Source organism: Schistocerca gregaria, chromosome 4, assembly GCF_023897955.1.
Source record: "Schistocerca gregaria isolate iqSchGreg1 chromosome 4, iqSchGreg1.2, whole genome shotgun sequence".
Taxonomy (NCBI): domain Eukaryota; kingdom Metazoa; phylum Arthropoda; class Insecta; order Orthoptera; family Acrididae; genus Schistocerca; species Schistocerca gregaria.
In genome coordinates this window covers 442,083,417-442,106,162 of record NC_064923.1, presented here as the reverse complement: position 1 = coordinate 442,106,162, position 22,746 = coordinate 442,083,417, and the positions used below count along the sequence as shown (strand labels likewise).

The 22,746-nt window shown below is 41.8% G+C and overlaps 1 protein-coding gene across 1 annotated transcript in view; it reads left to right on the top strand.

The window, feature by feature from the left end:
• The window catches only part of LOC126267767 (E3 ubiquitin-protein ligase Zswim2-like), a 101,392-nt gene that overhangs the window by 65,565 nt on the left and 13,081 nt on the right, over positions 1-22,746 (top strand). The window contains exon 6 of the mRNA XM_049973071.1: positions 19,687-19,894. Within this exon, the coding sequence (XP_049829028.1) occupies positions 19,687-19,894 (208 nt within the window). The remainder of the gene's footprint in view (positions 1-19,686; positions 19,895-22,746) is intronic.

Here is a 22,746-nt window from a genome sequence, read left to right as displayed (position 1 = left end):
CCCTCTTTTACTTTTCCAACTGTTTTGAATAGTTATTTTTCATTCTGAATTTAGACCTTGTGTAGTCATGGGAGGTAACTACTGTATATTAAATATTTTCACCGTTTCTTTCTGTCCACGAAGCTGAAGCTTTTCATGGGCGACCAAAGAAATGTCTGCTTTCGCACTGAACGATTGATATTTCTCAGTAAAGTGGTTATTATGCAGCACATTTTGCTTTTGACTCTAACTTTCATTTTCATCCAGCTGTTGTTATGATTCAATTTCACCATAGTGTATTACTTTTCTCTCTCCTCGATTACTGACTTGCGACGGTGTCATGTAAACTTTTGAAGTGGTTGCTAGTGTTGAAGCGGTTAACATCTTCAGAGAAAATATTCTATTGCAGTGATACTTTTGTAGTTTCACGCTATGCTGTAGTCGATCGAGGATGCGTTGTTGCAGTATTTTCGTTATCCTTAGTAAATAAGTCCGGATTATTTCTTTTTAAAAAAATAACGTATTTCCTATGAGTAGAGTTTAGATTCCACATTATTGTTTAATTCTTCGAATTACATTTATTCCACATGTTTTGCATTCCAAGTACAAGGAATTGAGTGCAGAATGAAATCCGTATCTACTCATTACTCGGTCACTGGAGGCTACTGTCAGATATAGCAATATGCTTTATTCAGTTTCAACGTTTAATTTATTGCTTTCAACGTCTTTCAGTCTTCTGTCGTACTAAAACGCTGTTAACCATGTTGTCGACAGATTTTACGTTAGGACCAGACATTGCATTTTTTGACTTGTAAGTTCCGAAATAAGCCCTTGTTAGCAGTTTCGTTATTCTCGAAACTGTTTTGATAGTCTCCTCCCACACGATACTTAAGTGACTCTCTCAACGTTCTCAAGGATTTCATCTTTAGCGAATCATATCCTAAAGTTGCTCATTACGTCGGAAATGATTCTCCCGTACCTGTATGCAAAGTAGGAGCTCTGAGCTGCTTCCGAGAAGAGCTCATTAGGCGTATGAAACTTCTAATCGCTTACGTTTAACATTTGGAATAGACTGCACTGTTAGTGGACAGTGAACAGCATTTTCTATGTTGTTGACGTGATGTATCATGTTACGGCTATAGTTTCTGATTCTTAGGATGGGTTTTGTCAAGTGTGTTACAGCGTCATCAAATCTATAGCAGTATGTATGTTAAGAAATAGAGCATCTTAGATTTTGATCTTTCTTGTCCTGACCTGGTCATTTGTTGTTCTAGTTAGGGAAGATGATCTGCAATGGAGCAGGTGTAATGGAAATGCATCCGTATAGTCAGTCACAGGGGGTTGCGGAAAACTGGAACGTCTCTTTGATTTTTTACGAAGATAAGTTCTTGAGCTTAGTTATCTGGAGTTACCTTAGCAAATACTTTCAGCCAGTTGAGTGCATCGACACCAACAACTTCCCGCTGTTAGAGGTCATCAGCGAAGAATAAGAAGTGACTGTAAGTGAAGGGGACATCCATTAATTACGTGAGAGGTTGCCTTCAAAATTTGGAATCTTCTTCCCCCTTGATGAGACTTGGTAGGATGTGGTGCGACCTCCCCACTCCCCTCATGTGAGGTTTATCCCGTAGTCAGGTAATAAAACCATATTTTATTTATAAAGTAAATTAAACAGTGTTTTTTAACACTGATTAAAAGCACTTTGCTTTAAACTTGCTAATTATGAACGGAAGATACACTGAGACAGACTGACAAAGAGACACTGTGAAAATAGTATTAATCGTTTTGACGGATCCCTAACAAATGACCTCCTATTAGTACGTTATTTATTTATTTATTATTAATTTCTTTAACTCCTTATGTGGAGCATAGGGCTGCAACAAAGGATCGCCATTTGTTCCGTCTTCTGCTTGTATCTTCACTTCTTCCCATCCTATTCCTTGCTGTGAACCTTCTGCTTCAACTGATCGTTTCCACCTCATTCTGGACCTGCCTCTTCTCTTTCGTCACTGCAGGATCCATTAAAGTTCTTCCTTCGCAGTATTTTCATTTGGTCTCCTAAGTGTATGTCCTAACCATCTCCACTTCCTGCTTGCAGCTAAACTGGCTTCTGGTTGTTCTTTCCAGAGTGTTTCGTTAGAGATGATATTTGGCCACCATACTCCCAGGATGTTTCTCAGACATATATAGCTGAATATCTGCAGCTTATGGATTAGCTGTTTTGTCACTTTCCATGTTTCACATCCATATATAAGCACAGATTTTACATTACTTTCAAATATCCGCAATTTGGTCCTCAGTGTTATTGCTTTTGATCTCCAGATAGAGCGGAGAGTAGTAAATGCGCCTTCGGCTTTGTTGATGTGGCTGTTGATGTCCTATGTTGCACCATCATATGGTGTAATCATGCTTCCAAAGTAGCAAAACTTATCCAGTCTTTCGATTACTTGTTTCCCAAGCTTAGGCTATGGGGTGTTGTTATCACTTGCCCCCATGGCTTTTGTTTCTTGGGCATTAATTTTCAGACCGACTTTCTTCGCACATATTTAAGATCTTATAGTTTTTCGTTTATGTCGTTGAGGCTGTGGGATAGAATGCAAAGGTCATCTGCAAAATCTAGGTCCTTTAGGTGTGTACTATTGCTCCATTTTATTCCTCTCGCTTTGTCCATTGCTTACCTCTTTACAAGTTTCAGTACTATGTTAAATAGTATCGGTGGCGGCATGCAGCCTTGCTAAACTCCTGTTTTCACTGATATTGGAACTGAAAGCAGGCCTTGATGTTGAACGTGGCACTTGCAGTTTCATACGCTCACTTGACAAGAGCAGTTATTTTCTTGGGAATTCCAAAAATTTGCAGTGAGCTCCATATTTTTGTTCTAATTATACTGTCGAAGGCCTTTTCAAAGTCTACAGACAGCATGTAACGCGGCGATTGGTATTCATATGAATGTTCAGCTATTATTTTCAATGGGTTTATCTGGTGAATGCAAGAGCGACCTTCCTTGAACGCTGCTTGTTCTCTTCTTATTTTCTTGTCTACATGTGATGTTATCCTATTTAGGATTATTCGCTTGAGGATCTTGCTTGGAATTGATAGCAGGGTAGTGTCTTACCAATGATCACGAACCGATAGGTGTCCTTTCTTGAAGAGCTTGATGAGCATACCTCTCTCCGTTCCAGTCATTCGGTCCTTTTGATTCATCCGCAGTACTGTTAGGAGTGGATGTAAAATTTCTGCTGTTGTAGAGAGATTTACTTTGAGTAACTCCGGTGTGATGTTGTCCATGCCCGTAGCTTTTCCATTATTTGTTGGGCTGCCTTAATTTTAGCTTTTATATACATTAAATATCATTTAACCTCTACTTCCTTGCAGATGAATGACGATATTGTTTTTACCTACCTTTGAACCGTATGATGACGTAGCTTTTCAGTATTTTGATTTATATGATTCTTGTCGTAAACTTCAGTTTAGCCTCCTCCACAAACGGTTAACTTTTTGCTAGCACATGTGTTTCGACTTGCCGCCCGTCGCTAACATACGCATTTTAAAAGTTTTGATACAAATTCATGTTGAACACAATAACTTCGGCTTTATATGCGTTGCAGAATATCACGTCTGACTCACTGACTGACACGGAGTAATTTCGACCTGCGCGGCATTTCAGTGCAGAGAGGCCATAAAGGCTTGTGGGCACGTTAATATTGTCTATTTCTCGGGATTAATTATACAAAACAAAATGTCATCAGTTATAATAATATGTATTCTCTGAATATATATTTGATGTGAACTTTTATTTGCCTCCCCCCCCCCCCCCCTTCGCCTTCCTCCCTTAAATGAGATTATGAGCTTTTGCCTGACCCCTCGCCCCTGCCCATTTTGAGCAGATGTAATTAAAGGACGCCCTCAAACTAGGCTTTTTTCCTGAGAGTCAGTATCATGGACTGTGCGGCTGGTCCCGGCGGAGGTTCGAGTCCTCCCTCGGGCATGGGTGTGTGTGTTCGTCTTAAGGATAATTTAGGTTAAGTAGTGTGTAACCTTATGGACTGATGACCTTAGCAGTCAAGTCCCATAAGATTTCACACACATTTGAACATTTTTCTGTGTCCGTAACAACTAACCATGGATGTAGTCCGCACAATACGGATGCTACTAGCAAGAAAAAGTCAACGAAGACTGCTAGTGAGCAGGTGAAACCACCCATAAAAAGTGATTAAAAACAGTCAATAAATTTAATTCGAAGTTTAACGGTTTTCGACTGCACGCTGAACGTTGTCAGAAGGCATTTCGCTGAGCTTTTTGTCAATTTGAGATTCCCACGATCTCTCCGGTGATTCATCCGTCTTGGAGTTCTAATGTAGGAAAGAGTGTAGTCGTGCTTCTTTGGAAACACTTGACAAACGTAGTGAAAAGTAAAAATAGGTTCTAGACGCTACAGTCTGTAGCCGAACGACTGCTCCGGTCGCAGGTTCGAATCCTGCCCCGGACATGGATGTGGGTGATGTCCTTAGGTTAGTTAAGTTTAATTAGTTCTGAGTTCTAGGCGACTGATGACCTCAGAAGTTAAGTCGCATAGTGCTCAGAGCCAGTAAAAAAAGGATTTTTGCTATTGGGGCAGGAAAACAGCTGACGATGGTCGAAGTAAAGAGGGTATAACATGTAGATTCCTACTGACAAGAAAATCCTTCCTGAAAAAGGGAAACTCTCGACATCAAACGTAGATGTGAATCAAACTTCCTGTCAGATTAAAACTGTGTGTCCGACCGAGACTCGAACTTGGTACCTTTGCCTTTCGCGGGCAAGTGCTCTACCATGTGAGCTACCCAAGCACGACTCACGACCCCTCCTCACAGCTTCAGTTCTTCCAGTACCTCGTCCCCTACTTCCCAAACTTCACAGAAGGCTCTTCTGTGAAACTTGCAGAACTAGCACTCCTGGAAGAAAGGATATTGCGGAGACATGGCTTAGCTACAGCCTGGGGGATTTTTCCGGAATGTTATTTTCACACTTCATCTGTGAGGACGGGTCGTGAGCTGTGATTGAGTAGCTCAGATGGCAGAGCACTTGCCCGCGAAGTGCAAAGGTCCCGAGTTAGAGTCTCGGTCCGGCACACAATTTTAACCTGCCATGAAGTTTCATATCAGCGCATACTCCGCTTCAGAGTGAAAATCTCATTCTGAAAACATCCCCCGGGCTGTGGCAAAGCCATGTATTTGCAATATCCTTCCTTCCAGGAGTGCTCAGAGCCGAACGCTGTTTGGCTGAATTGCTCAGTTTCGAGTAAAGGCTGTGTCTCCAATCCTCATTAAAACTGAAACTACAAAAATAATTCATCTCCCTCTCAATAGAACCCAGCACTTCAACAAACTTACATAACAGTTTCAGTTTGTTCCGATACTGAAGTTACAAAACTGCTTCATTTAAGGATAAGGCACATCAATATCCTGCAACTAGCGCTTATTTTCAAACGAGTTTAACAATTTAAATTTGTATTTGTTTAATTAGTTAATTTCATTTCAAATATTCGTAAATAACTGGAATTTCCTTTTTCGTATATTTATTGTTAGTGATATTGTATACAATAATATCATTACAACTGCAGCAATACACCTAAGAACAAATAATTATTGCAATAAAAATAAATCTTTAATTTAACAAGTTTTTTTTAAAAAAAATGGCTCTGAGCACTATGGGACTTAACATCTGGGGTCATCAGTCCCCTAGAACTTAGAACTACTTAAACTTATCTAACCTAAGGACATTACACACATCTATGCTCGAGGCAGGATTCGAACCTGCGACCGTAGCGGTTACGCGGTTCCAGACTGAAGCGCCTAGAACCGCTCGGTCACACCGGCCGGCGCACGTTTTTAAATTGGAGTGAAAAGTATAAAATAATTTTTCCTAAACTAATACAGATTCCGAACCCCTTACATATATTTCCACGATTACTCTAAATCACACCAGGCAAATTCCGGAATGGTTGCTTTGAAAAGGACACGGCCTATTCCCTTTCCCAACCTTTCGTAATCCGAGCTTGCGCTCTGTAAACAGGCCGTCAAATTCCAATGTTATTTCCGCCTCCCTTCATAGGGAAAACGTTATTCCTATAAGAGAAAGTATACATGAATGTGGCCAACTATAATGAAGAAAACTGTTACGAAGAACGGTACCGCTATCTGGACACACTCTTAGACCCTAAACTGCTTGATAAAGTTTTTACAAAATAACTTTCTGATTACTGTAGAAATTTTTAGGGTTCCGTACAACTGGTATAACGGAAGCGTTATAGGATCACTTTGTTGTCCGTCTGTCTGCCTATTTGTCCGTTCGACTGTTGGAACCTCTTCTTCTCAGGAACGAGTAGATATATCAAGTTGAAATTTATGTCACATACAAAGGTCTATTATGATCTCTTTGACGAAAAAAAAGATATGAAAGATTTATTATGTAAAAAAAATGGTTCAAATGGCTCTGAGCACTATGGTACTTCACATCTGTGGTCATCAGTCTCCTAGAACTTAGAACTACTTAAACCTAACTAACCTAAGGACAACACACACATCCATGCCCAAGGCAGGATGCGAACCTGCGACCGTAGCGGTCTCGCGGTTCCAGACTGAAGCGCCTAGAACCACACGGCCACACCGGCTGGCTTATTATGTAAAAATGTGAATGGATGAAAATGGGGAAGAAATGGCTTTAATATTTATGTTATTTACTCTTTCAGTACGAAATTTATTGTAGAACCCCTTATTTACGTGTGGTAATAAAAATTCATTTCCACAGAATTAAGCACATTTAAAATTACGTGAACCTTAAGCATCCCTCTCATGATGATAAATTAAAACTGACTGATTAATAACATTTATATGAAACTTATTTAAATTATATTTTTTTACGTATTTCGGCCTTGGCATACATTTTCTAGATGCAGTGAGTTTTTAAATATTTACTGTATTCTTTCCCGGCGTTAGCTATGGAACACAAGACTGTCTCTGTTAGCATAAAATGGTTAAATATTGCCAAGCCGACCTGAACGTTTAATTATCATTGACAAAACACACTTCACTATACGTTTAAGTTATTTGCTTTAGAAATCGAAAGAACCAATAGATTAACAACTTCAACGTTAATTATCCGCCTATGAATGCACAAATGTAAAACCAGTAATAAATTCAGTCAGCCTCAGGATCGCTGTAAAAGAAAAATATTTCGTAATTCATTGCTAATTTTACCTGCTCCCGATTTACGGGTTTGGTTAATTTTATAGCGGAACAATTTTTTAAATGTGCCGCCGCTGCAAATCGTTCGGTCGCGGCACAGCCCAGCAACACCAACGATAATCGCTAAAAGTGCTGAAAATTCTTTTAAGAAATATTATAGATGATATGGGTAAGCTAATATACATTAGTAATACACAATTTTGATAAATTATAATGTATTTAGACCATACCTGTACAATTTCTCCTCTAATGGCGGCTAAAGATAGATACAGACAAACGAAGTCTACTCATTCATATAATGCTAGGTCACAGGTTCCTCTCTCTCTCTTTCTCTCTCTCAGCTCTAGAGGAAGACGACAAAGAATACACATTATGTAGCGCTATTTATATTATTGCTCATTGTGAATGTCTCTTTGTAATCTTACAACATTATTTTCCTCTGTGGCTATATTTTACATTTTTTCATCGCAGATATTAACATATTTCGTAATTACATTATGAGTATAGAAATATTACAATCATAAATATATCGAGAATATTATTACAGAAAATATTACAATAATAACCAACGTCCTTTACACAAAATTAAATAACATTTTTGTTAAACAATTACAGTACATACGAATTGCTTCATAGCGGCGTACATAGTAAAATTAAATGTCATTTCATTTTATTAATAGTGTGTGTGCTGCCAGGGAACGTTACATTGCCCCCTGGTAGCATTTGGCATAGAGTTTCTTTACTTTGACACAATGGTGCCAGTAACGTTCTTTAAAATTCTGTTTTTTTTTATGGAATGGCTCATTTAATTAGTGCCAGGGTTATATATGTTCATGGCTCCTCCATTTGGGCGAAGGCAGACAGGCAAACTGTGCCGGAGCCCAGCCATTCCAGTTGGTTCAACTCTCTTTAATAGTAATTGTTTTGAAATGATTTAGCAGTTTGTTATCAACGGTTGCATAATATCACAGTCACATACAGTTCAACGAAAGTTTGTTGTGTGTGTTTAACAGCTCGTAATTATCATTTTTGCGATATACTGCAATGTCACTTGTCCTAAGATATTTCACTTAGTTTTTTGAAATAATTTAGTACAACGTTACTTTTCATAATGTTCTCACTACCTACGTGTTACAAATCCATCTCCTTCACTTGTTAGTGTTCATTTTCTCTCGACAATTTACGGGTATACATAATAAGTGTTCAATGTTCGTCAAAAACCGTGTTCATTGACATGTTATGCAGTTTATGTAAATATTTTGGAATATGTCAATAATACTGTAGTTGGTGAGCGGTGAGGAGTGATTGTTGAGCGGTGCTCGGCGCGGCGCGTCTGCTCCGTGTAGGTCACCGCCCCCGGTGTTGACAGCTACTGCACGGAGAGGCGTGTGGCTGTCTGGTCTGCTACGGGTTGCTGCGGCCGCTGCATGGCTGAAGTAGCCGGTTGCGCGTTGTATATCAGCTCGCCCGTGTGACATCTTCTTGCAGTGCTCCAGCAAACATGCAACAAGTTTACAAACACTGTACTATCCTTATGGGCATTTTTCCTGCTGTGGAAAATAACGCACACAGTTATTGGCCTTTATTATTCAGTAGGCCTTCGCTACTCTGGTTTGCACAATGTTTCGTTGTCACAGTAACGCGTTTTATGGGCACACAATACTTTTTCACCATATCATGACTTGTCATTAGTCACACGCAAGTTTTCACCTTGGAACAAAATGTATCTCTGTAGTCAATGCGCTTTCCTGGCGTCCCTTGACACACAAAGAATATTTTCTTTTTGTACACACGCACAGTACAAGTTATAGTTTGACAATAGCTTGGTCCACCGTCTATTATCGGCTCACTGTCCGTGTCGTGTTAGGTCCTTGTCCTCTTGCACACACGGCGATGATACAGTTTCTTATTGCTTGTTCGAAACAACTTTGTGACGTATTGCTGCAGTTTTAACAGTCACTGTCTGTCTCTGCCACACAATACTGCACTTCTGTTTAAGTTTTTTCAGTTACAATGTCCGTTGTGCAGTTTTTTGTATCAGCACATTCGTAACTTCTTTGTTCGCTCTTTACCAAGGTGTGTGATAATTGCGTACATGGTAACAAATATTGAAATTTCATATTAGTTTGCCCAAAAATCATCTATATTTATGTTCGAGTAGATTTTATTTGTGCATTCCAGACGGATTCAGGCATATTGTTCAATAACTCCTTTGAAATAATGTCTCACTCTATTTGCAAGGTCCTACGTAACTACAGTGTAGTCTCTGTAGGCTAAAATTGACTTGGACTGTATCAGGCTAGCTCTTTCTTACTGATTCGATCTTCACATGGTTCAATTCAAGCTTCTTTGTGCGTAACTTTGCGTTACTTAATTTTGCAATAAGTTTGCCTCCCATGGTGCTCTCGGGTCACTACTGGGGGCATTACTCTCTTTGATAATACTGGTTTGAAAATAGAGTTCTCAGGGTCTCATATTATTAATATTATTCCGGGTTCGGACCTGTCAATCTGACAGCTACACACACATATATATGTATATATACATGTAATAGAAAAGACTGTATCAAGAAATATTTCAAGTTTGAGACACATATAGAATATTATGCAGTACACAAACTAATCACCACTAAAATGTTCTGGGGGACTGATGACCTTAGCTGTTTAGTCCCCCTTAAACATCCCAACAACCACCACCACCACTAAAATGTTCCTCCTGACTGATCTCTGTCACAATTTAACACTACAAATAATTGAAATAATCAGGTTATCTGTGCAGACATTTAGAGCTTGTTTAAGGGAACATTAATTAAAAAGAAGACGTAACACAAATAATCATAAACAAAAGAGAAAGTCAATCATATTCTTATAACTAAATACTTCTACACTAGTACATTATCTCTACCGATCACATCATTAATGTTCATTCATTTCCAAAAGAATGGTGTACCTTTTCACACATAACACATAGGACTATTAGTCATTTACTGTAGGAATATTTTCACATCCTTACGCGGATACAGTCCCCGTACTCTCCCTGATTGGGGATCTGCTAAGAGATAGCTACTATTTCCTTCTTGGACCAAGGAATGGAGTATGAGGCACGACAGTATGTTTTGTGAGGCTTCACCTCGATATTGTATTGATATCCCTTAACAATTCCTGGTCGTTCTGAAAGTACATCTGCATAGTTAGATAATAACTGTACCAAATCCTGCTGTTGCATTGAGTTCAAATTTTCGGACTGTGATACTTTGTTCACAAGTGCGTCCACGTTTGCTTTTAATTGATCACCTTGTACGTCTGGATAATAGAGATTTTGTCCTAGAGAATGATTGTCTAAATGTAGTATCCACTGATTCCTACATTTTATGTTAATAGCATTACAATTAGGCACAGGCACCTCTTCAGATCTGAGCATGGACAATGCTATCCTCTTACCCGTGTTCATCAAACTTAAATTTCCCCGAGAAAGGTCGATTACTGCGTCCCTTTCTCTCAAAAAATCTACCCCCAAAATGCAGGCTACCTTTAAACCCTTTACTACCAGGAACGAGCACGCTATGGCTTCTTCCCCTATATACGTCTCTACCCGAACTTGGAGTTTAATTATTTGTCGCTGTGCACTGATGGCTCCCGTGACTTTGCAGTTGTTCACAGGAAAAGTCTTTCCCCAGTGCTCTGAATAGGTCCATACTCATGACACTGACAGTAGCACCTGTATCTACGATTGCTTGCACATCAATATTGTTAATTTTGATCTCTATTATCGTTTGTACTTTGTCTTTGTGCTCCTTTATGCACGTGGGTGGTTCAGTTATTAATTCATGTTCCATCCGTACCCTGTCATTATACCTGAGGATACAGATTTCCGATGTTTTGTTCTGTGTCGGGCTGCTCTCACTACAAAACTCAGCCGACGATGGAGAGCGTATCTCGGCTGAATATAGTTTGTTGGATTATTACTGGTGGATGGGTGTGGCTGCTCTGTGCCGCTGACCTCCACTTTGTGTAAGTTGTGTTGTGTCGGCCGCCACGGTTGCGCAATTGGCGCATTTTGTGGTGGCGGCCGGTTATTGTCAAATCTTCCACTGTTTTGCCGGTCCGGACTGGGCCTCTGGTTCTGTGGCCTAGTTAAAAAAAAAAAAGGTTCAAATGGCTCTGAGCACTATGTGACTTAACATCTTAGGTAGGGGTAGAACTACTTAAACCTAACTAACCTAAGGACATCACACACATCCATGCCCGAGGCAGGATTCGAACCTGCGACCGTAGCAGTTCCGCGGTTCCGGACTGCAGCGCTAGAACCGCACGACCACCGCGGCCGGCCTGGCCTAGTTCGGTTTGCATCGTTATAGGTATTGGTGTTCCACGGCCTCCTGGCATTTTTCCATCTACTATTGCTTGGTGGGCCTGTTTCATATCGGTCATCGAACCTCCTTTTCCGGTCATTGTTCACCGGCGGACTATTGCCGTTCCGGTCTCTACCTATATTCCCGTTTTGTACATATCTTGTCTCCTATTGTTACCTTGGTGGAGGCGTGTTAGTTATACCATTTCTGTAACCGTTTCCGTTACTTCTAGCCTGTTCAGAGGCTGCCTTAACATCCTTCTGAATCAGGTCGATTGAGTCCAGAACAGACAAGAAATATTCCACGTCGTTCTCCGGTACGTGTATAAGTTTTTTCGTTACGTTTATCGGCAAGTGTGATTTCAAAAGTCTGATCAAATCCCGGGATGAAATCTACTAGTCCCAGTAACGGGTCTTATTAATGTATTTGTCAAAATATTTTCGCAAATTGCCTAATCGTGGAGAATACGGCTCTGGATTATATACCTCTTTCCGTATTATCTCCTGAATACATGTTGACCAATATTTGGCCAAGAATGCCTTTTCAAATTGCTCATATGTGTCGCAACTGTCAGCTTCTTCGGTTGCCCATAATGCAGCATCTCCTTGTATGTAAGACATAACGAACTGTATTTTCTGTGTATGGCTCCAAACACTAGGCAAAATGTTTCTAAATGCCTTGATAAATATTACAGGGTGAACAGATTTCTTCTCCGTTGTAAAGATCTGAAATTGTCGGTTTCTAATCAGGCTTTCTTCAATCACTATTTAGGAGTGACATTTGTTTGTTTCGCTAACATTGGTTGTCTGTTCTGTCTCGCAGTCGCAATTTTTCACTGCTATATTTATAGGCCTATCATTGTTGGACCTGGCTGGCGTCACACACGCCTGTGCGTCGCCGTGCAACAAACTGTTTTCCAGCTCCGCAAGACGACGGTTGACATTCCGCTGCCACAGCGGAATGTCAGTGTGCACCGCCCTAAAGGTCCTGCACTTCCTCACTCGAGCCCAAGTCTTTGGCCTCATTCGCGGCGTGCACCTTCTCGTCTATTGTTTGATAAAGGTCGGTGTCTTTTGCCTCTAACCAGTTCGTAAATTCCCTTTCAATTTTGTTTGCCTCTTCGGATATTTTCTGCTGTATTGCTTGACTTGTGTCAATTTCTAATTTTTCCATCCTGTCAGCCAGTACACTGATTTCATCTACGACACTGGCGTTAGCCACCTGGATATTATCTACTCTTTCGCTCAGTTCTTGCACCGCTATGGGTATTGTTTCATAGTTTTGTCTCAAACTAACAATCTCACTTTGCATAACTTCCAAAGATTGCATTAACTGCAAGTCTCTCTCATCCTGGCGTCGATCACGCTCTGCTTGTTCATGCATAAACGTAGCTTGGAAATTGAGCATGCGCTCGAACATAACTATTAATGATTGCACTTCTGACACCTCACCACTCTCTGGTCCGTGTCTAGTGCTTATGGGTGGCACAGTGTTTCTACTTTCAACTGAATCACTGGCTGGCAGTGGCAACACTTCTTGCCCTTCTGCCCCCAGATTCTCAGATTGTACTTCCTGAACTACGCCACTAACATTACCTTGTGACCCACTTTCTAACTTGGTATCACTGCTTGCTAACTGTTGTTCATTATCCATGTTTATATTTTTCTGACTACGCAATCTAACCATAGTCAACAAAAGAAACAATATCTGAACTAAATATCCTAACACTCAGGTTTCACTGACATAATCACACAAGAAATGGTCATTTGTTGAAACACACTTATTATATACTACGATGTCTAACTACTCAAATGTTCTGTTATTAAAAAAAAAACTAACAACAAGCACACCACTAATGATCCGAGAACACCGCACTGAGGCTACTTTACTACCCACAGGACAACTACACTGTAGTTTACCTTTTGGTGATCTATCTTGGGTGCAGCTGCCCCTGGTATTGTGGTAGGTAATTAATTTTTTTTATATAATGAGATCTCTTCTTCAGCTTGCCTCTGGGTATATGGTGTTCTCATGCAAAAAATCATATACAGATATTACCACACAATATTGGTTAGGCAATACATACAATACATGAAAAATTTATTAATTGTTCTCCAACAAAGTTCGACTACAATAATTCCCTAATTATCTCAAGGGTGTTTTTTGGCCACTGCTTATTCGACCCCCCGTTGTAGGGCGCCAGTTTGATGAAAAAAAAATGTAAAAATGTGAATGGATGAAAATGGGGAAGAAATGGCTTTAAATATTTATGTTATTTACTCTTTCAGTACGAACTTTGTTGTAGAACCCTTTATTTACGTGTGTTAATAAAAATTCATTTCCACAGAATTAAGCACATTTAAAATTACATGAACCTTAGCAACCCTCTCATGCTGACAAATTCAAACTAACTGATTAATAACATTTATTTGAAACTTATTTAAATTATTTTTTTTACATATTTCGGCCTTGGCACACATTTTCTAGATGCAGTGGGTTTTTAAATATTTACTGTATTCTTTCTCGGCGTTAGCTATGGAACACAAGACTGTCTCTGTTAGCATAAAATGGTTAAATATTGCCAAGCCGACCTGAACGTTTAATTATCATTGACAAAACACACTTCACTATACGTTTAAGTTATTTGCTTTAGAAATCGAAAGAACCAACAGATTAACAACTTCAACGTTAATTATCCGCCTATGAATGCACAAATGTAAAACCAGTAATAAATTCAGTCAGCCTTCGGATCGCTGTAAAAGAAAAATATTTCGTAATTCACTGCTAATTTTACCTGCTCCCGATTTACGGGTTTGGTTAATTTTATAGCGGAACAATTTTTTAAATGTGCCGCCGCTGCAAATCGTTCGGTCGCGGCACAGCCCAGCAACACCAACGATAATCGCTAAAAGTGCTGAACATTCTTTAAAGAAATCTTATAGATGACATGGGTAAGCTAATTTACATTAGTAATACACAATTTTGATAAATTATAATGTATTTAGACCATACCTGTACAATTTCTCCTCTAATGGCGGCTAAAGATAGATACAGACAAACGAAGTCTACTCATTCATATAATGCTAGGTCACAGGTTCCTCTCTCTCTCTTTCTCTCTCTCAGCTCTAGAGGAAGACGACAAAGAATACACATTATGTAGCGCTATTTATATTATTGCTCATTGTGAATGTCTCTTTGTAATCTTACAACATTATTTTCCTCTGTGGCTATATTTTACATTTTTTCATCGCAGATATTAACATATTTCGTAATTACATTATGAGTATAGAAATATTACAATCATAAATATATCGAGAATATTATTACAGAAAATATTACAATAATAACCAACGTCCTTTACACAAAATTAAATAACATTTTTGTTAAACAATTACAGTACATACGAATTGCTTCCTAGCGGCGTACATAGTAAAATTAAATGTCATTTCATTTTATTAATAGTATGTGTGTTGCCAGGGAACGTTACATCTCTCTCGCGCCCGTCGTAATTTAATACACTCCTGGAAATTGAAATAAGGACACCGTGAATTCATTGTCCCAGGAAGGGGAAACTTTATTGACACATTCCTGGGGTCAGATACATCTCATGATCACACTGACAGAACCACAGGCACATAGACACAGGCAACAGAGCATGCACAATCTCGGCACTAGTACAGTGTATATCCACCTTTCGCAGCAATGCAGGCTGCTATTCTCCCATGGAGACGATCGTAGAGATGCTGGATGTAGTCCTGTGGAACGGCCTGCCATGCCATTTCCACCTGGCACCTCAGTTGGACCAGCGTTCGTGCTGGACGTGCAGACCGCGTGAGACGACGCTTCATCCAGTCCCAAATATGCTCAATGGGGGACAGATCCGGAGATCTTGCTGGCCAGGGTAGTTGACTTACACCTTCTAGAGCACGTTGTGTGGCACGGGATACATGCGGACATGCATTGTCCTGTTGGAACAGCAAGTTCCCTTGCCGGTCTAGAAATGGTAGAACGATGGGTTCGATGACGGTTTGGATGTACCGTGCACTATTCAGTGTCCCCTCGACGATCATCAGAGGTGTATGGTAAGTGTAGGAGATCGCTCCCCACACCATGATGCTGGTGTTGGCCCTGTGTGCCTTGGTCGTATGCAGTCCTGATTGTGGCGGTCACCTGCACGGCGCCAAACACGCATACGACCATCATTGGCACCAAGGCAGAAGCGACTCTCATCGCTGAAGACGACACGTCTCCATTCGTCCCTCCATTCACGCCTGTCGCGACACCACTGGAGGCGGGCTGCACGATGTTGGGGCGTGAGCGGAAGACGGCCTAACGGTGTGCGGGACCGTAGCCCAGCTTCATGGAGACGGTTGCGAATGGTCCTCGTCGATACCCCAGGAGCAACAGTGTCCCTAATTTGCTGGGAATTGGCGGTGCGGTCCCCTACGGCACTGCGTAGGATCCTACGATCTTGGCGTGCATCCGTGCGTCGCTGAGGTCCGGTCCCAGGTCGACGGGCACGTGCACCTTCCGCCGACCACTGGCGACAACATCGATGTACTGTGGAGACCTCACGCCCCACGTGTTGAGCAACTCGGCGGTACGTCCACCCGGCCTCCTGCATGCCCACTATACGCCCTCGCTCAAAGTCCGTCAACTGCACATACGGTTCACGTCCACGCTGTCGCGGCATGCTACCAGTGTTAAAGACTGCCATGGAGCTCCGTATGCCACGCCAAACTGGCTGACACTGACGGCGGCGGTGCACAAACGCTGCGCAGCTAGCGCCATTCGACGGCCAACACCGCGGTTCCTGGTGTGTCCGCTGTGCCGTGCGTGTGATCATTGCTTGTACAGCCCTCTCGCAGTGTCCGGAGCAAGTATGGTGGGTCTGACACACCGGTGTCAATGTGTTCTTTTTTCTATTTCCAGGAGTGTATTTCTTTATAGTCAGTACCACCATTAGACTGTTTTTTTTATTTGCAGTGTTACATTTACACTATCATTATTTAGCTTTAAAGTGCGATTATCAAGTGTTTTAATGTTATTCAGTGTCTAAGATGGCATACTCTCATATTTAAAATACACATTCACCGTTAGACAATGTGTCTAATAGTGTATTTTAAATATGACAGTATGTCATCTTAGGAACTGTATAACGTTAAAACAGTTGATAATCGCACTTTAAAGCCGAAATCATAATAGTGTAAACGTAACACGGCAAATAAAAAAGTCTAATGGTGTTCTGGTTGACACAGTCACGTCCTTTAAATATGTGGGTGTACGTTGCAAAGCGATATGAAACGAAACAAGCATGTGAGGACTGTGGTAGGGAAAGCGAATGGTCTACATCGGTTTATTGGGAGAATTCTAGGAAATTGTGGTTCATACGTAAAGGAGACCCCATATACGGCGCTAGTGCGACCAATTTTTGAGTACTGCTAGAGTGTTTGGGACCCGTGAAGGTCGGATAAAAAGAAGGACGTCGTATCATTTCAGAGGCGGTCTGCAAGGTTTGTCACTGGTAGGTTTGAACAACACGAAAGTGTTACGGGACAAGCTTCGAGAACTCAAATGGGAATCCCTGGAGTGAAGGCGACATACTTTTCGAGGAACACTGTTGAGAAGGTTTAGAAAACCGAAATCTGAAGCTGACTGCAGAATGATTCTACTGCTCCAACACACATTGCACATAAGAGGAAAAGATTCGAGAAATTAGGGCTCAGAGGAAGGCACAGAGACAGTTGCTTCTCCCCCCCCCCCCCCCCCCCGCCCCCCCTCCCACCGAACCCCACGCACCGTATGATGGATTGCGGAATATCTACGTAGAGATAGTTGTAGATATTTCGATGCTCGCAAATTCACTATAAAAACCTGTAGGGTACTTCCCGTTGACATAGAATTATGAAATTTGACAAATAGTAAGATTTCACATTACAAGTAAAAAAAAATGCGAAAATTGTTAGTTTGTACTGATACCAAATAAAAAAATATTTTTTTGCAATTTGCTGTCCTCCTGTCTGCCTGTGCGTCTGTGATGAAGTCACCTTTTGCTCTAGGAACTGGTAGAGATATCAAGTCAAAATTTATGTCGCTTACTGAGGTCTACGGTCCTTTGGCGGCGGTGTCAATAATTTAAGCTTCTTAGTCAGAACAATCAAAAGACATGTCATGTATGTCACATATTTCGGTACTCGAAAACTCACTCATAAAAACATTTGGGTGAACAATCTACATACACGCCAGGTCCGGTGGTCTAGCGGTCATCGCACTTTTTCCTCTTCCCTCCGTGGTGGTTAAGAAACAGCAACAGTTGTCTGGTCGCTTTACGGAAGCGTCGTATCTTCCGGCTGCGATACGAGATTGTGAGAGAGCCACGTTCCCTCGGAGGATTAGGCCATTCTGACACAGAGAGGGAGGCGTATGGCTTATTTGTTCGGCGCACCTTTTTGACGATCATTCAGACTTACGAGGGCATACCTTTAGGTCTAGGATGTTTGCGGTAGTGCGTCCCACGAGTCTTGATCCCTCTGTTGACGTTGCTTGTCTGAATTTTAAACTGAGACACACTGAGGAAGTCTACCTAGCTCTGAGCTATTTTGGGAGGTGAACATATTGCAGCGGCCGATGATTACGACCAAATTTTGTTGGTCCAATGGGAAGGGACTACCTGCCCCAATACCGATGAACAGTTATCACGGATAATTGTGTGAACCAACATCAGCCTCTCGGTTCCATCAAGGGCTGCAGCCTCCTCTTGGTACAGGATGGTCAACAATTTGATTTCCACCAAGGAGCGTCAGTATGGTATTGAGGTTAGAGACAGGTAAATGCAGGAGGTGTGGGGTGCGTCCCTAGATAAGCTGCAGCACCGGTTGAGTTGTCGTGGTCACCTAGCAAAGTGGGTGGCTCGGGAAGCAAGTGGCCTTCCTCACTTGGCTTATTGAAGCTGCATGTTACACTGATATAATTCTGTGGTCGGCTATTCCTTTTCTTCCGAGGGCAAAGACTAATATGATGTGCAAAAAATGTTCAAATATGTGTGAAATCTTATGGGACCTAATTGATAAGGTCATCAGTCCCTAAGCGTACACACTACTTAACCTAAAGTATCCTAAGGACAAACACACTCATGCCCGAGGGAGGACTCGAACCTCCTCCGGGACAGCTGCACAGTCTGTGACTGTAGCGTCTCAGACCGCTCGGGTAATCCCGCGCGGCTAATACGTTGATATGATGGTTAGTCACTTCGCACATTTTGTCATTGCTGATTAGGGTACTGATGACAATTTTCTTTTCACCAGTCTACGACTTACTAGTCCTGCTTGCAACTACCCCTATTTCGAGAACTATTTGCCAATGTGCTGAATCTTATCTCTCAAAGACAGGACGTTGGGAAACCATGTGAGGGGGCAGGTCAGTGACAGAAGGGGAGAGGGTGGCATCGTGGCCAGGTCTCGGGATTCAAACCCTGCTCACATTGTTCCACCAGCCTTAAGCTGACTGTGACAGTTACCGACTGCTTTTGGTAAAACGTATTCCCAGCTTGCCCGAATATTCAAAAACTTCTTTTGTGTTTTTTCTAATTAATTCTATTTTCATATATGTAAACTGTGTCATGCTATTGTTTGTTGTCTTAATTTTCAATGTAAGTCACCTGTACATATAGATTACTCAGTAGATTGCTGTTATGTGAAAAAGGAGGTAAAGCTCGTGCATGGAAACAGAGAGGCCGCGAGATCGAATCTCGGTCTGGCCGCGGACCTTTTGGCCTTCATTTCAACCTAGTATTCCCCTCTTAACGATGTGAAGAGTCCTCAGAAACGTCGCGTGTTTCGGATTCCACGTTGAACTGTAGGTCTCCTTTAGCCGATTGGATAACAGGATAGCTTAGGGACATGCAAGTCACCTGGCGTCTAATAGAAAGACTTATACCAAACTATGGAACCATAAGCAAGTCGCCAAAGTGCGTCCAATAAAAGATTTGCCCCAGGCCATTGAGTTACACGAAATTATTATTACCTACATACATAATTACGTTTGTAAGGAACCTTTCCTTTTTTAACGTTTGCAGATCAGCTCAAAGTGTAAGTTATGGTTTGCAGTACTACAATGAAGCTCTGTTTACAGCTAGGTCTTTCAGCGAACGACCTGGAAGCTCTTCTACAGAGAGCAGAGAGCAGCAGAGCCCAGCCGGCGCGGCCGTCAGGGGACTATGAGGAAGGCAGCTCTTCACCGAGAAGGACTCCCAGGGGCACGGAGGTGTCCCGGAGGCCGGTCACGCCCTCCACCACGTGCCCCATCTGCATGGAGACTCTGCTCGATGTGCGGAAGCCGGGTACGCTACACATTCATTCTGACCGGACATCGAGCCACAAAATGTCAAGTCAGATAAGCACACGGGACAAAACTAAATGGCTCTGAGCACTATGGGACTCAACTGCTGTGGTCATTAGTCCCCTAGAACTTAGAACTACTTAAACCTAAGGACATCACACACATCCATGCCCGAGGCAGGATTCGAACCTGCGACCGTAGCAGTCGCACGGTTCCGGACTGCGCGCCTATAACCGCGAGACCACCGCGGCCGGCACGGGACAAAAGATCAGTCAGTCTCAGGAGAAATAACGCTGATATCGTGGAAGTACGCGTCTGACTCTGATAACGGCGTCAATTCAGCAAGGAAGTGAGTCGACATGTTCTTTCAGGTAGGCCGTATCGAGCTGAGGAAACTCACTCATGGTCAGATCCCACAGGGCTACCAAATCGCGCGGATGTCGACTGGTACGTTTCACACGCTGTTCCAAATAGTCACATACACTTTCTATGGAATTTAAGATCTGGTTATTTAAAAGGCTAATCGAGGTACGATATGGTACGTGAGTGTTCGTCAAACCGATGCAGCCCTTGAACACGGCCGTTATCATATTCGAAAGCAGGCGTGTAAAAGAAAGGGCAGCCCTTGATACTGAGAATGTCGGGATAAATATCCTGTTCACGGTAACTGAGAGTTACGCGAAAAATACACCCAGATATCACAGAAATACTTTTGGACCTAGCGTTATCCTGCACACATTGCGGGTTCAGCGATTCATCGGGTGGTCATTGCACTCGATGCTGTGCATTATTTGGAAAGAGGCAAAATTTCCACTCATCGGAACATACCGCTCACCTCCAGTTGCTGTACAGTTTCTGTGTTCGGCCCATGGAGACGTGCAATTTTATTTGCTACTGTGAGCAATGGTCTTTTGCTAGATACACGATTCCAAATGTCCGTTGCTTACAGTTGCCTTGTCAGTGTTCGCTCAGGAACTGATTGAGCTAGACTTCTGTTCACTGACAGCAGCAGTACCTTCCTGGTTGGACATTGATTGTGACTGACAGAGCTTGACAGTCGTCTCCGATCCCTGTTAAGAATCAGTCCGGAACCGCGCGACCGCTAAGGTCGCAGGTTCGAATCCTGCCTCGGGCATGGATGTGTGTGCTGTCCTTAGGTTAGTTAGGTTTAATTAGTTTTAAGTTCTAGGCCACTGATGACCTCAGATGTTAAGTCCCGTAGTGCTCAGGGCCATTTGAACCTGTTAGGTAGGATCATTTTATGACAACCGTTCTTACACCGTGGTACATAGCTGCGAGTGGTACACCATTAATTGTAGACACACTGAACAGCCCGCGTTGATAAACCTACAAATCGTGCAACTTCATTCGCGTTGTGATCATGGGAACGTCCAACCGCGATAGCTGCTCTCTACCATTCTGTCACCTCTCCACGGCGACGCATCTTACTGTGCTCATTTCATACAACCGACTGGCACATATTCGCCCATTCACTGCAATGCCTGACGTCAGTGGTGGAATGTCATATAACTAACTGATAATAGTTTTACACCACCTACTCAGCTACAAATCGACCAGCATGCTCTTTCATCTTTTGTCCGGAGAGCTTAAATTCACAATGTTTGGACCTACTAGGGGACTCGTAACAGTTTGGTATTTTCAGTGATAAATATCTTATTTATATAGAAGATTATGTAATTAAACAATATTATCATACTGTTTTAAAAGCCGGAATCAAATGAAAACGGTGCAGATGGAAAAAAGAAAATAAACTATTTATTATTTCGAAAGCAATTTCCGTAAATGTTAATACATTTGTTTGTTGGGTTATTCCATAGTACAGTAACTACATTTATCCCACTACGAGACAAGATGGTCAGTGCGTTCTGAACGTGCTGCGGCGAGGCAGGTTAAACAGTCGCGTTCCGTTCAGTACGGCGTCTGGTCACCAGCCCGATTCTGTGCATATTGAGATACTGTTCAGACCATGTTAAAAGCAGTGTTGAAAAAAAAACATCATCAATACTTACGTTTGCAAATTCAGCCTAAACTCTGGTAGCAAGCTATTATGTAATATCTTATAACGATTTTCGGTCGGAGGGCGATTGCTTCATTCTTTAAAAAAAAAGTCAAAATTGAACAGCAAGTTCTTTATTTCTTTGCTTTCAAAATTAAAGAATTAGCCATCAGCCCGTATTTATTTAAACGACTAATATCAATGTCCTCAGCTCACAGTTCATACAAGCCAATATACATGCGAGACAGCCAGAAATGTACTTACGTCCAATCCGAATTATTACGTGATCTACAGTCGATGCTCTGCTACAATATATGAGTTTCACGTTCGGTACTTTTTTCAGTGGATTTCTGATAGAGAAACTGCTCGCCAACTATTCCATAGATGAATATGAAACATGCCACGCGGAATTCTACAAAGGCCGAAAGTTCACACCCATTTATCTTTCCAACTAAATACTTCACAAAATTCAAATTTCCGCAATCTGTCCGTAAATGCGACTGCGTTCACGGCAATACCACCCGGACGCGAAATACCAGTAACTTCCTCATATTACTCATAACGTAGACGGACACGTCTAACATGACCTGTACATCCAATAGCTAGCCAGCGACTCCCTGCTTGGTGCTCCTCTCAGAGCCTATAACTACGTGCAATGCGCGGGAAATGCTTAACTCCGGTTGTTCAAAATGATCAGCCACTCAAAACAATCCTTCGAGGTCATTCTCCCGCTAAAACTGTACGCAAATCAACATTCACAGATGCATTTACGTCACTTCATCCTGCAAATATTAATAAAAGGTTTAACAAAACCAAACGAAAAGAAAACTGATCCT